General features: G+C 43.4%; 1 protein-coding gene across 1 annotated transcript; it reads right to left on the bottom strand.

Annotated features, from left to right (window-relative positions):
* Window positions 1–3,522: 3,522 nt before the first annotated feature.
* Window positions 3,523–16,710, bottom strand: gan (gigaxonin). Its single transcript, XM_080842171.1, has 11 exons — window positions 16,259–16,710; window positions 15,776–15,890; window positions 15,151–15,501; window positions 12,300–12,520; window positions 11,201–11,322; window positions 9,704–9,816; window positions 8,648–8,797; window positions 8,268–8,404; window positions 6,874–7,008; window positions 6,402–6,511; window positions 3,523–5,427 (listed from the first exon to the last, which is right to left on the bottom strand). The coding sequence occupies exons 1-11, from the start codon at window positions 16,444–16,446 to the stop codon at window positions 5,252–5,254; spliced, it is 1,818 nt and encodes a 605-aa protein (XP_080698297.1). The 5' UTR covers window positions 16,447–16,710; the 3' UTR covers window positions 3,523–5,251.
* Between the last annotated feature and the right edge of the window lie 2,540 nt (window positions 16,711–19,250).

The raw sequence follows: 19,250 nt of genomic DNA, 5'->3' as shown, positions 1-19,250 counted from the left end.
CGTAATTTAACCTACCTTTTAACCTTTTCACCAACGTTCTCAATTCGGCTTTCGTCGTCGTTTGTGGTTTATACACATGGGGCTTTTATTGGAGATTTTAAATATTTGATTTTAAGTATAGGCCTGTATAAAGTTTGAAAATAAACTTTATACAGTTCTATATTATATTTATAAAAAATGAAACCATTTATTCTTGCCGAGTGCAATTACAGTAAATAGGCCTACCAATTGACGCAATCCTTGAGATGGATGACGTTATCTCTTACTATTAGGCTTACATTCCTTAGAATTTCTTGGGTAATTGGCACCCCAATGCGACGCACAAATTCTTTCCCTGAAATAGTCATTATCAAAAGGCTGGGGAGCAGGATGGTGAGGACACGCATTGTTTATTTGGAGTGCTGACGCAACAGGGACCTCACCGAAAGGCTACAGGGGAGTGCAGGGTAAAACATAAGTCCTGTCCCTACGGTTAATCAGTTGTAGCTTGCGCATTCTCGGACCCCTCCAGTGGGCTTGTCTAAAGAACTTTCAAACAGGACGGTCTAAAGCTCCTGCTCACGATGCTAATCTGTAAAAAAAAAAAAAAAAAATTGGCAAGGTGGCAGACACACGGGCATGCAAATTCAGGTCTGTGCAGGCATTGTTTGTATTGCTGATACATAAAACAAAGGAGGGCTTTCTTTCTGTCACTAGCTTTGACACATAACTTGTTTGTATCTCTGTGAGGGAGCCAAACAAGCCTGAGCCCAGGCTCCATAAAGTAGACAGTTTATGGTAACCTATGAGTGAACTCATTATGGCCAATTACATCTTCTCTTTTAGAGAGGGGAAGTGAGCTTGATTGGTCCCCTGGGTCAGAATGTCATCCCTAAGCTCAGCGGCCTACCAGGTCTCCTGTTGTTGGTCTTTACTGAGTACTCCTTTTTCCAGGGGCACAGTTTTTCTCTGGGGAAAGGAGAACTGACGTGCAGGCAAAGAAACAGGGTGACAAATATGCATGATCAATCTCAATTTGATGAAAGTAGAAAGGATCTCTGCTTATGTTACCATTCCAATACACACTCACCGAGCCACACTACTTTATCTATTCTCCTTACTAAGTGTGACATGGTGACTGTTGTTTTGAGAGGCCAAGACTGTGAGCCTGAGTTGCTGTGTTTGCCTTTGATCTGATTCACTGTTGATCTGGTTGACCAGGGCTCCAAGTGAATAAGCCTTACTTAACCTCTGGCTACCCATATCTCCCCAGTCTCCATATGACTTACTGGTTTTCCTGTACAACTAATATGACTCAGACAGGTTTCTTCCTCTTTCTCCCGATCATCACACCGCTTGCTGACATTTCAGCGACCATGTGAACACCGCAGCACAAGGCCTAGGAAACCGTCACATCATCTGACTGGAAGAGAGGAGGGCAGGCGAGAGAGAGAGAACGACGTTGCCTGTGGGCGATTGCTCCTCTTCCAGTTACACAGGAAGAAAACCGAATGGAATAAAATGGCAACATTCCGTCTGTGCAGTGCCACCCGTTTGTCTAACGTGTCATCAACCCCCCCCCCCCCCCCCCCCCCCCCCCCCCGTTTCACCCACTCCAGCATTGCTCAACCTGACCACATTGCATGGTGGCGTGGGACAGATTGTTGTGCTCATGCTTGCAAGGCTTTGGTTACAAACCACAACCAAAAAGCCTCCAGTTGCAAAATACAGAAGCAGGGAAAGATAAAGAAAGAATGAATGAGAGAATGCTCGTCTTCTCTAAGCCCATATTTAGTTACAGCATGACCTGGCTTATCCCGTCAATTCTGCCTTTTACCAAAAGGCAGTGTTCATTGTGGAGGCGTGTGTGTACACACTGCCTTGTCTTATCAGTACTTCTGTGTATATGTGTGTTTTCTTTAATAACAGGCGTTGGATCATGTGTTCAGCTGAAGGGGTGAGCCGAAAACATGGAGCGGAGTGGTGTTGTTCACACGGGTTACATTTATGATTACTTTCATGTTATGAGATCAAACAGTTATGATATATTTCAGTGTAGTCTGTTTTTGACACAGGATATGATCGCATACATTTTGGGGGTGTCCCTGCCCATGCCAACAGAGTTCCTGGAAAGAGCACAAGAATTGCCAAATGGGCCTTGTGCATGAAAGCGATGTGCTTTCAGTCATGGGCAACAAAAGCTTGCTTCCTGCGTCTGACTCCTGCTCATCCTTCTGGTCAAGTCACAAGACCTCTAGTTAAATTAACCCCCATTGAGAGCGCGGCTCAGTTTAAACGAATTAACTCCATCCTGATTATAGAGAGTAATCCTGTTGTGTTAATCCCACACCTCCGCTGGGCTGTGCTGTTCTGTGCAGCCACATACGCACTCACACACAAGTACACACACAGCCATATAAAGTCAGAGGGAAACATTTATCAGATGATCTCAGCATGCCACTTCCTCATTCACACTGTGTGGTGTTGCGAGACAGAAATAAAATGAAGCACAATTTTTTTCTGTTGTTGTTCCCATTCACATAAGCTTCTGGTTAGCCTGCCGTTTGTTCCTCACCTGTTCAGAGTAAATGGGGTCATGTAGACAGTTTAAAATAATAATTCACTTTCTACTGAGCAATATCATTGTATTAGAGTTAGTTGAGCACACCACATAATCGTATAAACACCAATCAATCAAAATGTTGGAGGCCGTGCAATGTGTATTTTTTTTTGTAAAGTTGTACAGTATGTACTCATGTGTTGTTGAGACTTCACAGCATCTGAGATCTGCCATCGAGTGTCTCTCCGAGTCGATGGGGTTATGGGCCAGTGGTGGTAATTGTGAAGGTAAGCACACAGAGATATTTTTGGGGTGTCTTCATTCTAAGTCTTAGTGGTCATTCGCAGTTATTTAAAATAAATGGTTCATTTTTTTTTACCTCTTTGATCTAAGTACGACTATTGTTATTTACTGAGCCTCAACTGAGCTACAGGGAAAGATGTGTGGAGGAGACACAGAGATGTAAACACAAGTCTAGGGTTTAAGAAGCTCTTGAAGACCCAACTCTTCAGAGAGCACCTCCCTTCCTAACTTGCACTTCTACTAGTACTCAACCTGCACTTAAAGCAGTTACATTTCTGCACTTTTATTTCTATTTCTTCTGTAAAATAGTATTTATTGTTACACTAGGTCTCTTTTGCTTGTAGCTTGACTGTTCTCTCTCTTGTATGTCGCTTTGGACAAAAGCGTCTGCTAAATTACTAAATGTATCAGTCACTCCACTAAATACATACTATTACATTGTTCTGATGTTAACCCCCAGTGTAAACAGTAATGTACTAACATGACGGTACACTGCACATAATGCTTAATTCTCCCTGTAAAGGTCTTCACTTGAACAGTATGGAAGATCCTTATGAGAATATTTACAAATGGAAACTTCAGCTCTCATACAGACTACCAAAAATCTGTTTGTTGTCCCATTTCCTCAAGTTCTATTCCAAGAGCCATCTAATTCATAAGAAAGTGGACAAAAGGCCATTCAAAGCTGTTTATTATTATTTTTAAATTCCCAAATTATTTTTATTCCACTTGGGAATACAAACAAGTCTGGGAAACACATAAGCCACAGTATCAAAAAGGTGCTTTGCGGAGTGTTTAGCTTTGATCGGATGGTCACACATTTCAGTATTTAGTGAATGCCACGGTCTCACTGTCCCGCTTACCGCACTCCTTATGTTTACAGTAAACTCAGAAACAAAACAGGACAAGATTGTTGATGGTCATCAAGTGGATTTGCAGAAAAATGCCTCTGGGATGGTGGGTCTAGTGGTTCGGATGGGCAGTGGGGCTAAACAAGATTGCGATTGTCTGAGGTAAAACTGGCTGAAACAGACATCACTTTCAGGTCTTTGTCAGTGCTCTCGGGATTATTAATAATGAGTTTGTAGTGTGTCACATTGCTGACATTGTTCTGTCAGGTTAGTAAGTTATTCGGAGTCTTAATCATGTAAGGCATTTGTCAGTACGACAAATGAATGCACGTACTGTACTTTGGATAGGTTCCATGTCCACTGTCTCGAGTTGTGGTGTGTGTTGTGTGTGCAACACAAGCCTTTGCTGCATGTGCGTATATGTGTCTGTGTGTGTGTGTGAGAGAGTCCCTTCAATTAGAATGGACAGCAGCAGCTGAAACTCGCATAGAACAAATGGGGTCACCAGATGCCAAACCCGGCCGCACTGACTGGAAAGCCAGTTCAAGGGTCACCCAGAAAATACTTCCACAGGGTTAAGATTGAAACCAGTAACTGCATCTATTTCCGACTTGTTGTGTGCAGGACGCTTGGAAACAACGTAAACAGCCCCCAAAATATTAAGACAACAGTTTTCACAGTGTGGTGTGTACTATAGCATGATCATCTGTTAACATGTTAAGTTTTCCATACAACTTCCATACAACTTTTCAAATTAGTTATGAATATCCGTGTGTTACATTTGCAAATGTGTACATTCACCCTTTCTTTAAATGTGTGAGTGTGTACTCTGGCATGTACATGTTTGCATACTGCAATGTGCCAAAACCTGTTTGTGTGATCATTGCTGGTTACAAAATTATCCTAACCCCATACATTCCCCTTTCTGAAAAAATACATGACTATCTTAGTTTGAGCCACAATTGATCGAAATGACTTTCATTGTGAATGTGTGACATCATTGTGACGTTTCTTCCCAAAAATGATCTGGCCTTTCAGAGCCTTTCTTTAATCCTCTCAGAAGTCAGCATGCAACAACAACTGATAATTATATCCATAACCCACAATGAACCATGGTGTAACATGAATATAGCAGAGAAGGCAACCCAAGGATTTTTCTGGTTACGCAACAAGCCGTTTCTTTTGAATGCAAATACCCAACCCCTACCAGAATCAAAATCAGCAAGAAAGATATTCAGATTCCATGTCAAGTAAAACTATTCCCAACCAGCACGTTAAAGATCCCGATGTTGCCATACGACTCATAAACCTTTAGGCATCCCCCTGGTCACACGTGGACTCACATTCCCACCCCCAATCAAATTCCTAATCTCTATCCCGATCTTAAAATTCCCCCACGAGTGCAATGCCACACTTTCCTTGCATCGCTTCCAGACAGGCTGTTAATGCAGTGTGGTGGTGGTGGTGGTGGTGGTGGTGGCGGCGTCGGTGGTGGGGGTGAGGGTGAGTGAGTAAAAGGTGGGAAGGGGGTGCCCCCGTTCCTATGGTGAACTGCATGTTAGGGGATGCGAATCCGGAACAGGCCCTGATTGAGCTGCAGGCGGAACAGCTTGCAGTTGGCGATGCGCAGGGCCGCACAGCCCGTCTTACAGAGGTCGGTGGTCACCATGGCCTTGGTGCGATGCCAGGTTCCTGTGCTACGACGAAACTCCCGCACGTAGTCGTATGTGGTGCCTGTGACACACACACACACACACACACACACACACTCTCACACACACACACACATACACAATGTCACACACACACAATCTCACACACACACACACACAGAGAGACAGAGTTTCCATTAGGCCTGCTCAACTTGTTCACAATGTATATTTATGGCACAGGAGATTGAGTGACATTTAGCGCCCGCTCTCGTCATCTCTAACATGCTTCAAGCAGAGCAGCGCTGAACTAAACAAACATGGAATATTTGCAGCGGCCAAATGTCAAGAGCAGAGATAAAAATTAAGCTACGCCAAACCCAGGATATTTTAAGTAACTGCAGAGTCGAAAAAACCCCTGATGAAAAAATGTGTCCCTCCACGCGCTGCCTAAAGGGGTAGGATGACGTTGGATGGCCCTGGTGAGCTACAGCTCAGTCACGTCTGTTGTGTTACAACCAGTAAGCAGCATGGCCGATCCTCTCGAGAGGATGCAGGCTTGTGTGTGGTTTCGCTGGTGGGTATTTCAGAACATTCCTCTGATTTAAAAAATCAATCCCATTTAATTACTACCAGACATGCTTATTTTTGGTCATTTTTATGTATTTTTTTATGTTAGTTTCGATCTATTTTTGAAGGAAACATTAGAACAATAGATCATTTTGTGGTACTGTTTACCCTTACCACCAAGGCCTCTCTCCCGTTGGATGTTTGACATGATTCCTATAATGCTATTGAGTCGTGTGCACACATACACCCTGGAGGTAAACTGGGACTCCAGTCACACTGGCACTCATGCAGGGATCCACAGACATGTGGGATGTTTAGTCTAGTAAGTACCCCGTAACGCATAAAAATACCCCATACTTTTTTAGGGGGGGGTATCCCACGTGGACATCAGGAACCAAACTGTGGTGAACTACAGAGCTGTTCTGAGGTAATGGGACACCTAGTCACTCTCGCATGGTGTGATCTTAATCTCAACGCTGCTTGACTTACCAGTGTCCAGGTCTCCCACCACGTAGATACTGGCCCCGATAGGAACGGCTCCATACACGAAGGAGGAACTGGTCTGGGCACAGAGATTCTGATCGTCCAAATACATCCACCTAGGAAGGCAAATGACAGAGATGAGGGAGTAGTAAACAATACTTTCCTAGTAAAGACAGCTAGCATTGTAGCAGATTATCAACAAAGGTAGATAATTCAAATTGTGGGAAGGGACAAAGACAAAGAGCCACTGTTGAAAATAGCCTTTCAGTCTCCGTGGAAACTGGAGAATTTAACTGCTGTAAAATCTCTTTCAATGCAGTAAAATCCCTTAGCGTTTTTCCTTAACTAAGGAAACCTTTTTAAGGATTCTGTGCAACACCCTTCAGTAAATCCCTCAGCTAAGGACAAATTAAGTCTTAGGTGTAATACTTTTGTGAATCTACACTTGACATAAACACACGATGATGATGATGTCAACCTTTTCAGCTCATCGTGGTAGAACTCAGATTTGCAGGTGGTCATCGTACTGGACTCTGGGTTGTCTGTATCGCGACTTCTCACACCTCCGAAGACGTACAGTTCCTGTGCCACGCCACAGGCTACAGAGCCAAACCTGAGAACACACAGACATGCCACATGCATGTACACACACAAACGCCACATGCATGTATATACACACACACACACACACACACACACACACACACACAATATATTAGTCAAAATGCATAGATACAGAGTCTATCGTCCATTTCATTCACACAACTACTGAATTTTGACAACACGTATGGATGATTAAAAATGGTCCCATTTTCAAAACAAACAAAGAGAGCAGGGTACATAAGGGTTCTGGTGGTTCTGAGAAGTTATTCTGTACTAAAGGGCACCTCAAAAGCATGGAAAAACATCCATTAACTCTTCTGGTTTTTCAGTCATCGTTAAAGGCCCTGACAAGTCCCCCAACAATGACCTGAGGAACAGCTTCTCCTCTGCTTGTGCAACCAGAGTCTATTGTTTTGCAGCTGTTCCATCTATATTGCTCCATCAGAAGCCACGTCTGAGTGAAGGTCAGCATTCAGGGCCATCTCGGGAGTGTACACTCTCATTCTCAGTCAGCCAGTATGACCAGTGCAGGGCTCCCACCCATCTACATTAACAACATTTAATAACGTTTTCCATGGCTTTTCAAGGATCCTTAATCACATTCCCAGGATCTTTAACGAGCTCTAAAAGTACACATAATTGCACAGGTTGGGCCTTTGCAAATTACACCAAATAACACAATTTTTCTAAAAGGGCTAGTTTGGCTATGTCACTTCAAGTGGAAACTCTTATCATGTTGCAGAAATTCACATCACACAACTTTATTCATAATTTACACATATCTGAATGGCGTCTTTGTCTTTCTGCAAGGATACCAAGAGGTTGTGCCAGGTGACAGGGGACTATCTGGTGAACTATTTGGAAATGTCAGTTTTGTTTTCTCTCTGTGGAAAACTTCTCATCTTCAGAGACTGGTTTCAATGATGACAATACGTCTAACTCAGCGCATCACAGAGAGCAACGCAAAACAACAGAACTTCCTTTGTTTCTATTTTACACATTTGCCAACAGTGAGGGCGTGTCGAAACAGAGAGCTTGTTTCGCCATACGCATATTACACACAGAAAGCAATACTAACTGGGTTATCCCATTGTTACAGACATCACGTTGACAGTGCTTCTCAGACTTGCTGTCAGAGTTGTCTGCCGATTTCCTAATTTTGAAAGTAAAATGAAACCGAATCCAAAACCTGAAATAGACAAGCAAGTACAACTTTGACCTAGAATGGCATACTGTTCCTTTAAAGCAGACAGTGTGAAGTGAGTGTACCTTCTCTCTTTGAGGGGGCAGAGAGCAGTCCACTGTTGCATTTTGGGGTCGTAGCACTCCACTGAATCGTACAGCTTGCCGTACGAGCCGCCACCCATGGCATAGATCTTCTTCTTCATGGTGCCGTAGCAGCCAATCTAAACACAAGAGTGTGTATCAGCACACAAGAAATCAGGAGACTGTGGGTGTGAGGCCTGTCACCACTAGACACTGTGGGAGAAGTGTGTGTGTTTGTGTGTGTGTGTGTGTGTGTGTGTGTGTGTGTGTGTGTGTGTGTGTGGTGTGTGTGTGTGTGTGTGTGTTAGTGTGTGTGTGTGTGTGTGTGTGTGTGTGTGTGTGAGTGAGTGAGTGAGTCTGAGAGACAGAAAAGAGAGACACACCTTTCGAACCATGGTCATATCTGAGAGTGTGGTCCAGGTTTTGAAGTGGGGGTCATATACCTCGCTGGAGAGGAGCTCACAATCCTCACTCTCCCCTCCAAGCACATACACCAACCCATCAAGTTCGACTATCCCGAAGTGCTGACGAGCCTGAGGGCGCGCACACACACACACACACACACACACAAACATTCAGATATGAGGCAGGGGTTTCAATTTTACCATAGCACATTACTGACACCTGGTGGAAAATAGGCTCACCATTTCTCATCTTATATTTAACAGAACTCAAAATGTTTGGCATTTATGTCGTATTACATCTTCACATATCAACAAACAAACGAATACATACATCACCAGCCTTATTAAAGATATTTTCTTACAGAAGTATAGAATGATAATGATAAGGATGTCAACAGCTGGTAGCCATGTTGTGAGAGATTTCATAATGTAAAGGATGTACTGCCTCTAGTGGGCAACCTCTATAAATGCAAACATTTAAACCACTATACACAAAAAAACACACACCAGATAAACAGTGCATCGAGCCAGTCTTGCTGCACCCATAAAACAGGGCTAATCCCTAACTGTTCATCTAGCATACACATCCCATGCCAAGGCCTGGTACCTGTCTCAGATTACGGTAGGTTGTTTCCTGTTTCATAGGGAGTATAGTACCTGTTTCATAGGTGGTACGTTAGTGTGTCATAGGGGGTATGTTGGTGTGTCATAAGGCGTATGTTGGTACCTGTGTCATTTGTGGGTATGTTGGTACCTGTGTCATAGGGGTATGTTGGTATGTCATAGGGGGCATGTTGGTACCTGTGTCATAGGGGTATGTTGGTGTATCATAGGGGGTATGTTGGTGTGTCATAGGGGTATGTTGGTGTGTCATAGGTGGTATGTTGATGTGTCATAGGGGGTATGTTGGTGTGTCATAGGGGGTATGTTGGTACCTGTGTCATAGGGGGTATGTTGGTACCTGTGTCATAGGGGGTATGTTGGTACCTGTGTCATAGGGGGTATGTTAGTGTGTCATAGGGGGTATGTTGGTACCTGTGTCATAGGGGGTATGGGGGTCCAACAGTTGAGCTCCGGGTCGTACTTCTCCCCACTGCTCAGCACTGCTTTGTTGTCATCCATCCCACCCACGGCAAACAGGAAGCCCTCTGTTAAGACACACACCACAGGAAGTTACAGAGAAATATTCTACACCCCTCAAAGCACTTGGCACAGGAGTGTGGACTGATACGTGACGGGGCACAGATGGATATGGGTGAATCATTTCTCAAGCTAATCAATCAAAAATCTGTACAAAACTAGGACAATGCCTTGACTGTTTGCTGGGTGTTGCTTTGTGAGTTTTTTCCGTCTTTCTAAATTCCAAGATATTGAGCTCTGACGTAAAGATTTTATGATCCTCAATATGGGGCTGGTTAACGCAAGTCTTCTGGGACATAAGCTTAACAATAGACATCTGCACACAGCTGTGGGGGAATTTCGACAGAAAGTGATTGGGAAGTAACTGAGTTTGAAATTTGAAATGGCTCGTAAAGTCAGAGCTCAAAGTAAGGTGATTTTGAGTTTGAGTTTGTGCTCTATGAAGTGATGGCCTTGTCCAGTTGAGGGAAGGTTCTGGAAGGATTGGCTGTGGCCATAGCTCTGTCTGCAGTAGATTCCTTGCCATCCAGTGGAAACATTTCAACAAGCTGACCTTAGATGTGTACTTTTGTCATACGTCATTTCTGACCACATGGGACTCAACTAACTCAATCAACTTGTATTGGTAACCCGCAAGGGTCACAACGAATTAAACAAACCCCACTGTGTCTCAAATTACCTCACAAATGCCAAAAAAAAGCCTGGCGATGCTATTTGTTTTTAAAGACTCAAAGTTAAGTCTGTAACACAGTACTTTATCGGTGTGATTATATTGACAGGTGCTTTCGGAGTGAACACCGCTCTCTCTTCCCATGCAGAACTTTTTTTTGGGTCTACGTACACGCCAAAATGATTTGAATGTTCTCCCTTTGTTATTATTGTCCTTTTAGCAGCAGGGACATCACAACAAATGTTTCAGCATAAAGCCTTCAGGTGAAGAGCAAATGCCTTTTTAAGCCTGTCACTCAGAGCTGTGGCACAGGGCCTTCTGAGAGAGTACTGTCTGACTGAAGGCTTTTACACACTAGCCAAAAAAGCCCATTCACTCTTAATAAGATTAAAAGTGATGGGAGAAATAATAAAATAATTTACACTGCACCAGGCTTGCCTAAAGCAACAGTATGCCAAAACAACATTTTCAGGTATGTTTTTATAGGCATCTATCTTTGATCATCTTCAGATTAATTTTGGCACTAAATGGAAGTGTGAATGATTAAACACGCATGCTTTTAGTCTTTTTCGGTTGTTGGCTTATAGTTTTAGACCAAATATCCTTTCTGTTGCTTTAACATACTGACCAACAACACCCAACAGCTATGAGTTCACTGATGTTCATTGGCAACTGTTAGGGTAGCTTAAGGTGCCAATGCGGGCACAGACACTGGCACTGACCTGCTGCCACCACCCCGTGCCCAACGCGGCCTACACTCATGGGCTCCAGCTCGATCCACACCTGCCGATTCGGGTCGTACAGGGGGCACATGCAGCGTACCACCGGCAGAGGCCTCCGCGTTCTGTCAACAGGAAACAGGAAGCAGGAGTTACACCAACGCCTGTCCCACAGAGGTGACTCACACTGGAGCACACATATGCACACGCACGCACACACACGCACACACATACACACACACTCACGTAGAAATGCACAAAGATATTTACTCATCTATAGTATAACAAAGTACATATGCACACAGAGCTAAGTTCACACACAAAACCTTGGCGTGCGTCACCTGATGCTTTTGATCATCTCCCTTTAGAAATGCTTTTGTTCTAACCAACAAGTATCTCTGTGTTCTCCCAAATCCCACTGTGTGGGGGGCGTTTGCCACATGGTCTTCACTGCACATGTCATGTCCTCTGGGTTGGGGAAGCAAGCTCTTCATAGGAGGAGCTCCATAGTTGTGTAACTGCCCTGTTGCACAATGTGTTTACATTATATGCATCTTATTTGTACCTCACAGGCTTATTAGAGGATTTGTTAGGATTTTTGAGGTTTTTTGTTTCAGCTGATTATACAAATGTATAAACAACAGGTGAAAGAAAGAATCAAGGAGTGCAGCGAGCAGAGATATATATCTGAATGACCATTTCATTGTTCCTCAGCAGAATTACGGTCGCTACAGAAAGAATTAAAAGAAGAACAACAACACAAACGATCTTCAGTTTCAGTCAGGTTGAGTTTTAGACTCTCTGGGACATTCCCTTTTAGGGATGCTCATTCCTTTTTGGGATGCATGCCACAGCATGTGACTCTGAATGTCATCACTGGTGTGACTTACAGTTATTCAGTAACACAACAATCTTGACACAATAAGGCCTTTATGTGACTCCATAAATTACCCAAGTTGAACTTCTGACAATAGCCTTCACTCCAAACTTGTGTGTGTGTGTGTGTGTGAGAGAGACAGAGAGAGAGACACAAAGAGAGAGAAAGAGAAAGTGAGCAGTTTTTACAGCTTTGTGTGTGTATTGCGCCCTCTCGTGTACTCACGCCCTGTCCTCTCCTCCTACAGTGACGATGCACTCGGAGTAGCCCCGCGGCTTGAAGGCAGCGAGCATCGCCTCCCCCTGCTGGTTATTCCCCGCCAGTGCGTTGCTGCAGCACTCCCCAATCACCTCCCTCATCAGGGGGTCGGCCATCATCTGCTCACGCAGGTACCCCGCATCCAACCCCTGCACCCACACCGACGTCATCACTTCCTTCATGTGGACCTACAAGAAAGAGGGGGAGGGGTGGGGAACACAATCAGAAAAGAATAGCCAACTGGACACGGAGCTCTTTAGGATCAAGATCTTTATGATCCTTTGTGTTCGCTTCTAGTTCACATATATGTCCCGTGTTCAGGTTTCAATGACATCCTTGAGGACCGGTCCCCTGACTCTGACCACTTCTAATTGGCGCACGACTGAAGGCTCTGTGAGAAACCTCGAATGTGAAAATCTCTAGTGCTTCCCAGGCTTTTAATGAGCTTTACAGCATTACAGCAAATAGCATATACCCCCCCCCCCCCCAACATACAAATACAACTTTAAAAAAAAAAAGAAAGCATAATAACTCAATATAACCACTTTCAACAATGCCAACAATTGCATTTAAATCTCATTGCATCATGACACACAGCCAATCAGAATAAGATCTGAAAGGCGGTACATCCATCACTTAAAATAAGCTGAGTGTGCATATCAGTTTATCTAAAGAATCAGGGTCAAAGGTGAGTCTGCAGATTTACGGGAATGTGCCGATGAGGGTGAGAGAGCCTTAGGGGGCACGCCCAGGATTGTAATGTAACTAGAGTGCCTCATAGGTCATATAACCTGAAGCAGAGCTTCTGCACAGTAAACTGCTGGGGTATTAGAGTCCATCATAACCTCACTTGTCTGACTGGTTGTCCTTAATTGAAGCCAGGGTAAATATTTAACATCAGATGAAAGGAGTGTGTGTGTGTGTGTGTGTGTGTGTGTGTGTGTGTGTGTGTGTGTGTGTGTGTGTGTGTGTGTGTGTGTGTGTGTGTGTGTGTGTGTGTGTGTGTGTGTGTGTGTGTGTGTGTGTGTGTGTGTGTGTGTGTGTGTGTGTGTGTGTGTGTGTGTGTGTGTGTGTGTGTGTGTTGTATGTGATTGAGGGGGCGGGGGGTGCTTTGCCACACCAGATTATGGTAACTCCACAGGTCACAGGTGCGTTGCCCATACAGTGAAATACCCGAGGGCTAAGTGCTAGTCTCAGGTGTCGTTTGTCTGAAGAGCAGCTTTACTGTGAGCCAGCCTCTGTGTAAATGGCAGCCTTTGCCCCAGGCGGGGATCAAGCTCACAGTCTTGGCATTTAGAGCACCATCATGCCTTTTTCAGGTGTACTGCATCACTAACCCTGACTGGCTCAGTTTAAATCGGCAATACCTACACAAAGTAACCAAACCACTGCATAATTTTCTTCTCAAAAGAAGTGGAACCACCACAGCCACTGCATAAGCCCCTTCAATGGGGTGCTATGGAACTTCATCCCTAAGCAGAACGTTTGTCCTTTAGTGTCATCTGGTGCACTTGAGACAGATAACCCACACTGGTAACGTTGACATGGGCCACATTAAAGGATTAAGAAATGGTCTGAGCGGTTTCAGTGGGAGTAGACACATTCCCGTCCCTGTGAAGTCTATTAGGTATGTTTTTTGTTCACTCTCGCTGTTCGTTGTTGTCTGTCTGCATCATAGGCAATTAAGGGAATAAGGTTTCAAATGAGAAGGCAGTACTGAGTCTATAGCCCAGGGCTCGCAAAATCACTAGACCGCCATCACAGGACAATCAAGTTTTCTTATCTGGCTACCAAAAATGTAACAGCAATCACAAACGATCCCCTAAGTGACAACTCAGTCTTTCGCCTTTCCTGCTCTTTTGACTTGATATTTGGAGGAAAAACTTTGACCACTGAACACATGAGTTTGTGTTTGTCACCAGAGCCCTGTGCTACATTGACATTCCACGCAAAATAGTGCAGCAGAAAAGCTGAGATCAAAACTGTTCTGCACGGATGAAGAACAGGTGTGTTCCTCTTATTACATTGCATTTACACCAGAATATGATATGACGGTTAAAGGCAGCAGTTCACGAAAGAGATGATGGAAAGGCAACCTGAGTCATGAGCAGAAGAGAAAAACAAATGGGCCTATACTTCAACGTGTTAACTCTTTAAATACTGGAACATTAGACCACACAATGCATGCATATTAGACAATAACTAGGTAATTACTATTAGTTTAACTAGCTAATATTAGAAAGATAAAGATCTTATAGGGTAGATTTACACATCAGTCTCTCTTTTGACAGACTCTCCTCTCTCTCTTGTTTAGTAGTAGCCTATCAGGTTTACCTATCACTTCAACTAGGTGCAGGAATATGGATGGCGAGGATTACCTCATGGGATATGATTGACATTATTGAAACACGCTGCTAGAGAATCAGTTACATCGTAAAAAAAGGCAGGTTAACTCTGCCATGAACATCCCAGAAAATAGGCGTGGTGCCAAACAGGTAATACGCTCTGATTGAGTCAGAAAGTCTCATAGGGGGGGTTAGACCTAATTTGCCGGAGGGATCAATCAAACAAAAGAAAGGTGGGAGTAACCGGATGACTTAAAAAAAAAGGCAAACCCACAACACATATAATGAGATTCATCCTTGGAGCATCTACTATTGAGAGTAACAGTTTTCTTAGGAGTTGTTCCTCTGCACGATCAACGCATCCAAGTCTCGGACTTCTGATTGAGAAAGTTGTGATTGTGGTAAGGAATAATGTATAGTTTGCTGGTCAGTATAGGAAAATAAATACCGACAGGACGAACAGGTGCTCTTACCCGTCTGTCCTCCAGGTCATGGGCCAGCCAGCGCACCACAGCCTCCAGCACATGCTTCTCGTTGCCAACGTTGAGCTTCTCCATAGACAGCAGCTCACACAGGCGCTCTGGGGGCAGCTCGCTAAACTCCTCACTGGCGGCCACGTCGCGGAAGTGCGTCTGCAGGTACTCTGTGGCCACATGGTGCACATGGTGCAGGCAGTAGTGCAGCGCAAACAAGCGGATGCCCACGCAATTCTCCGCAGCAATGCAGCTCTCCAGGAACTGGCAGCACAGTGCCTTGAGGTCCGTCAGCAGCAGGAGGTCGGCCGCCTGCACCATGTCCTGGATGGTCTCCTCGCTCAGAGAGACCTACGGGGGGAGACAGATACAACAGGGGAGGAGGACACAAGGGACAAAGACTTTTAGCACCAAGTGAAAAAGAGAAAACCAAAAGAAAACTGCATTTAAATTGTCAACTAAGTGCCATTTTAGATTGGACATCACTCTCTAACCTCATGGAATGCTGTGAAACTTTTTTAATTTCCCTTAAGAAACACCTAATATTCATTACAAGCAGGGGCCTACTCCTACTGGCTGTTAAACAAGGAAAAACATGTCTTGACACGCCCTGGCACACACATACCTCCCCAGTGAAAATGTAATCCAGTATCTGCTTCATGATGGGGCTAGACACTCCCTGAAGCTCAATCCTGTACACTGAACCATCTTCTTTGGGTGGATTGTAGTTCAGCTTGGTCCTACACACAGAACAAAGGGGTCAGCATTCCAGTGGCACTGCATCTCAACATTTCTAGTCACGCTGGATTTACACATTTCAACTGGTGTTTTAGTGCATTGTGGATGGTGTAAACAAGAGTACATTTTACATACAATGTGTATGGCAACAATGGAACAGTGAGAATTTGCATATACAGCATAACATTTGCATATAGACGTAACAGCCGACGGCAACTACAGAGGGCCACACCTTCATCATAACCATGAGATAGTTGCCAGCCAGGTGATGGCATCACTGAAGACATTCAATGAATCACTGGCTGAATTATACAGAATGACAACTCACTGCAATCACATACAGTCACACGCCCTTTATTCTACAACATACCTTATGTATGGACTGGCGGCTGCTAGTATGTTTTTCTGAACAGGAATTTCTTCGTCGTCGATTACCAAAACTGCGTCTTGAAAACACTGCTCTAACTGAAAGGAGCGCAGGGCCGTCATAATCTTCCGGGCATGTTGTGGGTCTGATACCACCGAACCGACATGCTTTGATTCGGAAGTACTTGACATTTTGTAGTTCAGTATGTAAAGTTAGCTGACAGTAATACAAACGTCCTGGTAAACTGTAAAAGTTTAAGTTGCAGAACACACAGCTCTACACATGTGGTCCCCTCGTGCACAAAATAAAAGCTAATATTAACATTCCTATAAACCGTTGGAAAAAATGTTACTATGTTACTTACTGAACAGTGAGCTAGATAGCAAGCTATAATAATGTGCTAGCGACAGCTACATAAAGCTAGACAGTTAACGTTAACTGTCGTCTTTCCACACACCACAGTAAGTAGCTATAGAGTAACAGGCCAACGCATCGTGCACCGCAACAACATTACAAGTAAGCAAACTGATTGGTCCAAATCAAATTGGTACACATCAAATCGCTTTCATCGTCCCAAACCAGGATCGACAGAGGTGTCCCACACCTACGGCTGGTGACTCCACAAGCCCATATAGGAGCTAAGGTCTTGTCTGCGAACGGGTACAATTCGCATGTGCGAGAGTCGCCATTCGCTTCACGCGAATCAGGCACAATTCGCTTCACGCGAATCAGGCCCAATTCGAGTGGGCGAGAGTCGCCACTTTGTGAATGAAGCGCGCTTCACTTAGGACGCGAACTATAAAGACGACAACTCATTCAAAGACAAAACAAATAGCTACACGTAACCTATAAACGTTGTTGAGACTTTTATTAAAGATCTTACTCATTCTCGTGGTCGGTAACAACAACAATAACAAAAAAGAGACAAATAGCCACACGGTCCAGCAATGTAATTTATTACGTTCTACGAATCCAACTGATACAAACATGTAGCCTACTGTTCGGGTAATAATCTACAGCAACTCTTGACTTCTATTGAAAGAGATTTAGAAATCCTCAAAACCTGGTTTGATGTTAATAGATTGTCACTCAATAGAAAAATAAAAAACTAATTCATGGTCTTTGGAAATCGAAAAGGAAATAGGTAAGGACATTCAATTAAAAATAAGTGATGCTGAACGAGTGACCGAGATAACATTTCTAGGAGTGGTCATTGACCATAAATTAACATGGAAACCACATGTTTATTATATCAAAGGAAAGATCTCTAAGATGATAGCAATTTTATACAAATCAAGATGCATGTTAAACTAAAAGGCCTTACATATTATTTACTGTTCACTTATACTTCCCTACATATCATATTGTGTGGAAGTCTGAATGAAATCATTATTTTACAAAAACGAGCCATAAGGATAATAAATAAGGTTGATTATTATGCACCCACTAACCCATTGTTTATGAAATCATTTGTAATGCAATTTAATGATCTGGTATATTATAAAATAATGCAAATAATGTATCGAGCTAAATCAAACCAACTCCCAGTCAGCATACAAAGGTTTTTCTCATTTCAAGAGACAAAATATAATCTCAGAGATGTCTGTAAATTTAGTGTACCAAATGCCAAAACATTAATTAAAAGGAGATGTATATCTGTTGTTGGAATTTCATTATGGAATGATGCTAACATAATCTTAAGAAAGTGTAAGACATTTTTTGTTTTCAAAGGGATGGTAGCTAAAGCAATTTTTGAGGGCTACAAGTGTCCATAATGTATGCAGGATTTTGTGCTGTTTATTTGGGATCTTGCTTCATTGCTCTTATTGTGACTTACTTTTTGGAGGCAATTCTTTTGTTTGTTTTTTTATTTCCATTACATGTATTACTTGTAAAAAATAAAATAAAAATGCATATGTTGATGGGTAGCTTAAATTGGTCAAACAGGACAGGCTTAAATACAAGCATTATGCTTCAGCTTGTGCCTTTTCAGTCACTTTGAATGTATTATTATTTGTGTTGAACTTGTTTGTTGTTACTGTGTGTGACTGAATAAAAACATAATCAATATCAACTTACATTACCACTGCACACTCACAACCTTACAGATAATGTATTGTATAGCGTTTGTATTCAGTATGATATGACAGCGCAAGATATATGGGGTATGAGTAGTTGTAACATCGGCAGCAATAGTTGGTCATTAGCGCAGATATGATACAGGTACAAGTCAAGTCAACTCTTTTATTGTCAGATACACAGAACAACAGAGTTGGACTGGGCACTGAAATGCTTAAGACAGGACACCATACCACACTACCATAGATACTAAACATAAATACACATATTAAACAGATAAACAACCTACATGAGCTAAACTGAACATGAGCTGGACTGAGAAAGTAGTGCAAACAGCAGTAAAAGTGAGCCAGTGAAGAGTAAAGTGGCAAGTGTAAAGTGAGGAGTGCATTATTGTTCATTTAGGAGCCTGATGGCCTTAGGGTAGAATCCGTTCTCCAGTCTGCGGGTGCGAAACCGGACACTTCGGAACCGCCTACCAGAAGGCAGCAGGGTGAACAGTCTGAAGGATGGGTGATGACAGTCTTTTAGGATCCTGCCAGCTCTTCGGAGGCATCTTTTAAGGTAGATGTCCTGAAGGGATGGGAGTTCCCTGCCGATGATGAACTCAACGGATTTGACCACACTGCGTAGGGCCTTACGGTCCATGGCTGTGCAGCTTCCAAACCACACTGAGATGCTAACAGTCAAGATGCTTTCTATAGTGCATCTATAGAAGTTGGTGAGGATGTCTGGATTAATGACAAACTTCCTGAGTCTCCTCAGGAAGAAGAGGCGTTTTCGGGCAGCTTTGACCACCTTGTCAGTGTGGGCAGACCAGGTGAAATCATTGCTGATGTTGATATGATATAAGTACAATGCAACGGAATCTAACCAAAGGAACCATAGCAGAAGAGTGCAGAGTATTCTGCATAGT

This window comes from Sprattus sprattus (genome assembly GCF_963457725.1).
Source record: "Sprattus sprattus genome assembly, chromosome: 7".
Taxonomy (NCBI): domain Eukaryota; kingdom Metazoa; phylum Chordata; class Actinopteri; order Clupeiformes; family Clupeidae; genus Sprattus; species Sprattus sprattus.
The sequence above is the reverse complement of the archived record's forward strand: the minus strand, read 5'-3'. Positions and strand labels throughout refer to the sequence as shown.